The sequence below is a fragment of the Rosa chinensis genome, chromosome 6 (genome assembly GCF_002994745.2).
Source record: "Rosa chinensis cultivar Old Blush chromosome 6, RchiOBHm-V2, whole genome shotgun sequence".
Taxonomy (NCBI): Eukaryota; Viridiplantae; Streptophyta; class Magnoliopsida; order Rosales; family Rosaceae; genus Rosa; species Rosa chinensis.
In genome coordinates this window covers 36,048,857-36,054,856 of record NC_037093.1, presented here as the reverse complement: position 1 = coordinate 36,054,856, position 6,000 = coordinate 36,048,857, and the positions used below count along the sequence as shown (strand labels likewise).

Sequence of the window (6,000 nt, the reverse complement as noted above, 5' to 3'; positions counted from 1 at the left end):
GCATATCCATAATAATAATTTCATATTTAGAATGAATAGGTAATTTAATAATTTGAAAAGAAGAGAGGTCAATGTGCGAAATTTGATGGTCTCAATAACAAATTATTATTATTATTATTTTCAAAAGGAATAACAAAACTTGTTAAAAATACAAAGTGTAACAACTAAATTAGTCAATAAATAATTAGGTAGAACAAGTTTATACAACTATTACTCTTTAACCACGTGGTGTGGTGTGTTAGTCGAATGGCCTAGTCTGGAACCCCCAGGTCTAGTGTTCGAATCCCAGCTTCATCCCGTGGCCAGTAGATTTGAGGGACCTTATGGGTTCGTGCGTCTGTGGTGCAGTGGATTAGTCTGGCTTTCACCGCAATGTCGGTGCAGGTGTCCTGGCGCTGGGATACCACTGCATAGGTGTGTGAGTTACTAACAAGTAACAACTAACCCGATCAAAAAAAAAAAAAACTATTACTCTTTCCCTATATAGATTAATTAATAGGACTTAGTATACATCTTGTCCACAATCTTACATAAACTAATTATAATCGTAGGCGAAGTCACAGGATGAAGTCACACCCATCGTGCATGAACTACCAAGTCTAATTAAATAAGTTACCACTCATATTTAGTTGGGTTAATACCTCAATCTATTTAGTAATGGGGACATACCTCCTCAACTAAGCCCATGTTGCCAAACCAATTATGGGCTAATCACGTTTATCTTAATTAATTAATTTACCCAATTAATCTAGTAGTTAATTATTTACTATAATCTCAAGCTAAACAAAGATGAGCTCAGTTTGTCGGCATGGTCTTGCAGATACAACTCAATTCAAAGATGAACTCTTAGAGAAAGAAAAAGAAGAAGTACACCGACAGAAGTCCCTTTGAAGCGCCACAGACTCTTATTTGTGTGTGTGAACAAGATCTCCAACCACATCATTAGCGGCCTCATTCATTCCCCGTTATCAATTTTTGGGTTTTAGCATCATATCAAAAATATACGAATTTTTCGAGCAAAAGAAACTCGTGCAGAAAATCCCAATATAGAGTGTGTTTTAAATAATTTGAATACATATCAAATTATCGGAAAGTTGCATGGTGGATCGAGTCGGATACATATAAAGGACGAGTCGAAGCGCAGGTATAGCACTATTTTAATGGCGGCTGATCAAGTTTGAATTGATCTGATTCTGAAACCCTCGTATATAAAGCCGTTGTTCTCGAAAGGGTCTTCCTCACATCTCGTTCTGGGATTTACATGTGCCTTCTGAAGGTGGCGAACCAGAGGAGCTCAGGTGACGGCGGGCCGTTTCAAGCTCAAAACGACGACGTTGTCCCCGTGGACTATGAGGAAGCTAGCGGAGAATTGATGAGTAATCAACTAGTACAAGGTGTTAGACTGCAACGACGACCTCAGTCGACTGTGTCGCCGTCTATGTTGTTGGGGTATAGTCGGCCGGAGGCGGAGATGTCGGCGATGGTGTCGGCTCTGACGCATGTCGTATCGGGACAGAGACATGTCGTTTCGGGTTCAAGCGGTGGAGTTGCTTCAAGTTTCGGTCAAGTTTATTCTGCTGCCAGTGGCAACTCTCCACCTTTATCAGCTTTCTCTTCAAATAATAATAATACATCTTCCTCTTCTGGCTCCCGGGCTGGTCAAAAGAGAGGCAGAGAAGAACAGACTCAAGCCCTTTTGATGGATCAAAGTAATAGGCCTTATGGAGGTGGCTATGCTGATTTCAGAGCAACTCAGCCGGAATCTTCAACCGGTGCAACAACAACTGGTTAGTATTTATTCAATCAAATTCATCATCCTTCATTTTCTTTTTCATCACCCTTGCTGTTCATTCTTTTCTTCGTCCAAGAATTTTCAAAAACATTGATCTCATATTTTCTTACAATTCTTAACAAAAATCCAGTTGGATTTTCATATAAATTCACCCTTAATTTTCTTTTTCATCATCCTTAGCTGTTCATTCTTTTCTTCACCCAAGAATTTTCAAAAACATTGATCTCATATTTTCTTACAATTCTTAACAAAATTCCATTGGATTTTCATATAAATAAATTACTTTTACTTCTATTTTTTTTTCGTTTACAGAAACTATATCGAATTACTACTATTTTTTTGTTCTTCGTCTTCTTAAGAATCGAATAGGGTATTTCGTTATACATAAAATAGCGTTAAGATTTGCAAAAAAGCAACTCTAATATATGATAATTTGCATGGTCACCTGAAAATTTTTGTTTACAAGTCTAGAAGAGGTCTCTACAAGATTAAAATTTTCCTATCATCAGATTTGTAGGGTGAGATATCCAATTTATTTTCACAATTTTATTTTTTATTTATTAAAAAAAAAAAAAAACAATGAAACAGTACTTGACACCATAAGAACATATTATCTAAGAAAATTATGCATACCCTCTTATTTATTTATGTAATCCCACTTACATCTCTATAAACTTTGTAATTCGATATAGTTTATGAAGATGACACGAAATCTGTCACCACTGCCGGTAGCACCGTCACTGCGACCGCTTCCACCGCAGTAAGATCAGTTGTTGCTGAAACTGTTTCCCCAGAAGAAACCGGCGAGAGGAGAAGAAGATACAGGGGAGTCCGGCAGCGGCCCTGGGGAAAATGGGCCGCCGAGATTCGTGACCCACACAAGGCGGCCAGAGTCTGGCTCGGCACTTTCGACACCGCCGAGGCCGCCGCCAGAGCCTACGACGAAGCTGCCTTAAGGTTCAGGGGAAACAGAGCCAAGCTTAACTTCCCTGAAAATGTGAGAGTCATACCACCACAGCAACCCCTCCAGAACTACGCTCAGTCCATCAGTTCACATTCTGCATCAACTCATTTGGCGCCAAACCGACCCGTACGGCCATTGCAGCCTCCAACGCAGCCACTACAACACCAACAACCGCTTTATCAGTCTCAACCTTTCCAGGGCTCCCCTGACTTGCTCAGAGACTATCTGGACTATTCTCATTTGCTTCAGAGCTCCATCGACATTCACTCGCAACAACAACCCCAGCCGACGAATTTCCTGGAGCAGATGTACTACAATTCCCAATTAGCTTCACTTCAGTCCTCGCTATTGCAACAACCACCACCCTCATCATCCACTGTGTCTTCCGCATTGCCATCCTCTGCTTCCTCCTCTGCTTCATTTCCTCTGCTTTTCTCGGATCATCAGCAGCAGCTAAGTTTCTTCGAGGCGCCGGAGAATCAGAATCCGGGCGGTTCATCGGGCTTTCCAGCACCATCTTGGTCACAGTCCGGTCACAATCATTCGTCTTCCGGCTAATACGTTCATCATTTTTATTTCTTTATTTTTATTAATCAGAATATTTTCTTGTTCCTAGGTTCTCATTTCAAATCATATAAATATACCCTGTTTTTTGCACGTAGTTTTTGGTCTTATTGTTTTATGTACTTAAAGGAGAAAAAAGCCAGGGAAGAAAGGATTATAGAGATAGAAACAAAGCGGCACTTCGTATTGTAGGTGATAGTTTGTTCACATAAGTATTAGAAAGTAGAAACCTTTTTTTAACCTGGCTTGGTTTTGTGCTTTACGTTCATAAATCAATTAAGAAAGGCCTTTGTCTTATTTTTTTTTTCTCAGCTTTGTAGTGGCGGTGGTGTTGATCTTGATGTTTATCCTTTTCGTTAAGAGTTATGCTTCAGTATGATTTGACGGGTACAACTTGATCTTAATACCTAAACTATGGATGATATGGATGAGGATCATCTCAAAAAGAAAATGAAAAAGAAAAACTATGGATGAGGATGGAAGTGTGGTGTAATAATTATCGATGGTGAATCCTATCCGATGTTAGGGGCTGAATGAGACTCGGACCCAACGTATTGGATATTTGTTCTAATAATTTATCCCCTCTTCCAATGATGAGAAGCATATTTTTTAATTTATCTTTGCTGAGAATGAGATCAAGAGCATATTTGTTCTAATTGTCATCCCCTGTTCCATGTTCATTGTTTTATTTGGAACGATAATAATTTTACTAATAACATATTAATATTACAAAGCATTTTGTGAAAGAGTAGTTTAATCTGTCTGGAGTAACATTACAAGTAGAAATACAGTAATATAAAAATATTTTAGAAACCAATTATCCACTAAACCAATTGGATCATTACCTCCTTAGAAACTGAAAAAAGCCGATTTGGTTAATTGAGAAAAAAAAAAAACAATATGAAATGATTCAAAATACAACTTCCAACTCCAAACCCAACATATCTCAACTCCGAAAGAACCTAAAACCAAACCAAGACTAATTGTCTAAGAACAAAACTAGATAGACCTTGCAACAATCTCTAGTCATCTCCACTTTATATTATTATATATCTTCCAGAACTCACACCGTCATAGTCCAGCCTAATAATATATATGTTGGGGTTAGGCACAACGTCCCTTCCATGTATTCTGTTGTTTCATTAATGATTAGTGATTCTATTGAACAAGAATAAGTGTGTGTGTGTAGTGATTCTCTGCTATTGGTCAAAATAAAAAATGGGGCTCTGGCGAAACCTAAACCTTAGCCCTCAGCCATGGCGACCGGTATCGGTCTCCCTCTACGTCATCTGTTGATGACACTCAAGAGCCGATCTTGTGTAGTGACCACCCAACTTAGCCCTAGGTTACTCATCACCTCTTCGTGTCGGAAGGAAATAGTTGATGTGAGGGATATGGATCGGTGCTCCGGTCCGATCAGACTCAATATTGATTGGGCGGAAGAATGGCCGGGTCGGATAAGGCCGAGGCGAGGCCGGATCAAGTCTGGGATGTACACAGTTGGGAATGACCGGTGCATGAAGCTTGGAAGCCAAGAGATGAGAGACCCTGTTTGGCAGACGCGCGACCTCTAGACCTGGATCAAAGAGGCAAAATTCCGATTGATGGCGGCGCAGGCCTTTGCGCTCCAATATGTGGAAGTGGCGGAGATAGTCGCCGTGCACCATTAAGCATAGAGGCTTTGGAGAAAGCAGAGCACGCCGGAGGGGTGACCGGATCTGAGATGATGGCGGTGGCTGCATCCGCTGTCCAGATTGGAAAAGGAATGGTAGCAGTGGCGCCTGCTGTGATTGGCAAAGTAGCGGCAAGTGGGGTGCCCAAATCATCTAGGAGGCCCAAATGGATTGGTTGGCCCAAATCAATTTTGAGGCTAAAATTAAATGGGTTTGGAGTGTCCAAACCTGTTCTAAGTACCTGTTGGAATTGGGCTCTTTGGTGGACCATGTGAATAGGCTCTGTTTCTTCAGGGTTTCGTATTTGGGATCCTGGAGGATCATTATGCTTCAGTTGGAGGCTCGTGATAAGGGCAAAGGAAAGCTTTGGGTTTTCCTGGTCTTCTTGCCTATTACTAGAAATTTGGTCTTCTACTACTTTTCTCTTGTTGTACACCAATTGAGGTCTCTGGGCAACTAGGTTTACTATTGAAAGAGAGGTTAGTAGTGAGGATTTGTTTTCTTGTAGTTAGGCTCAATAAGTGAGCATATGAGTTAACAGTGAGGGTCACCTGTCCTTTGCTTGGTAGCTTGTGTCATTTATGATTTTGGTATGAGACAGCATCTGATGTATATTCCTTCTGGCCCATGGATAAGTTAATGAAATTATCTATTCTTCAAAATAAAATAAAAAAGTGTTTCTCTGCCAAGGACTTTCACATATATTAAAATATGCGGATTTCCTTGATAAACTCACTTTTCGATCGCATATCCATATCTTGACTGTTCAGTTTTTAGGTCCTAATGTATAGATCACTTCTTCAAATTTTCAGTCAAATTGATGATCATTAAAGTATCGAACTAAATTAAATCAATGATCGAACCGAATTTGTCCAACCTGAATAATTCGTGTTCATAATTGTAAATCGCAGCTTTAAATGCCTTAACGATCATCAATTTAGTTGAAAATTTATAGAAGTGATTTATACATTAAGACTTGAAATTAAAATTGAACGGTCGAGATGTGA

The 6,000-nt window shown here is 39.8% G+C and overlaps 1 protein-coding gene across 1 annotated transcript; it reads left to right on the top strand.

Annotated features, from left to right (window-relative positions):
* Nucleotides 1-840: 840 nt before the first annotated feature.
* LOC112170560 (ethylene-responsive transcription factor ABR1) lies at nucleotides 841-3,626 on the top strand. Its single transcript, XM_024307894.2, has 2 exons — nucleotides 841-1,787; nucleotides 2,485-3,626. Exons 1-2 carry the CDS (start codon nucleotides 1,262-1,264, stop codon nucleotides 3,312-3,314), a joined length of 1,356 nt encoding a protein of 451 aa, XP_024163662.1. The 5' UTR covers nucleotides 841-1,261; the 3' UTR covers nucleotides 3,315-3,626.
* Nucleotides 3,627-6,000: the final 2,374 nt, after the last annotated feature.

Coding starts and splice junctions, on each gene's coding strand:
- LOC112170560 (XM_024307894.2), top strand. CDS start 1,262: ATGTGCCTTCTGAAGGTGGCGAACCAGAGGAGCTCAGGTGACGGCGGG. Junction 1,788..2,484: donor AACCGGTGCAACAACAACTG/GTTAGTATTTAT, acceptor AATTCGATATAG/TTTATGAAGATGACACGAAA.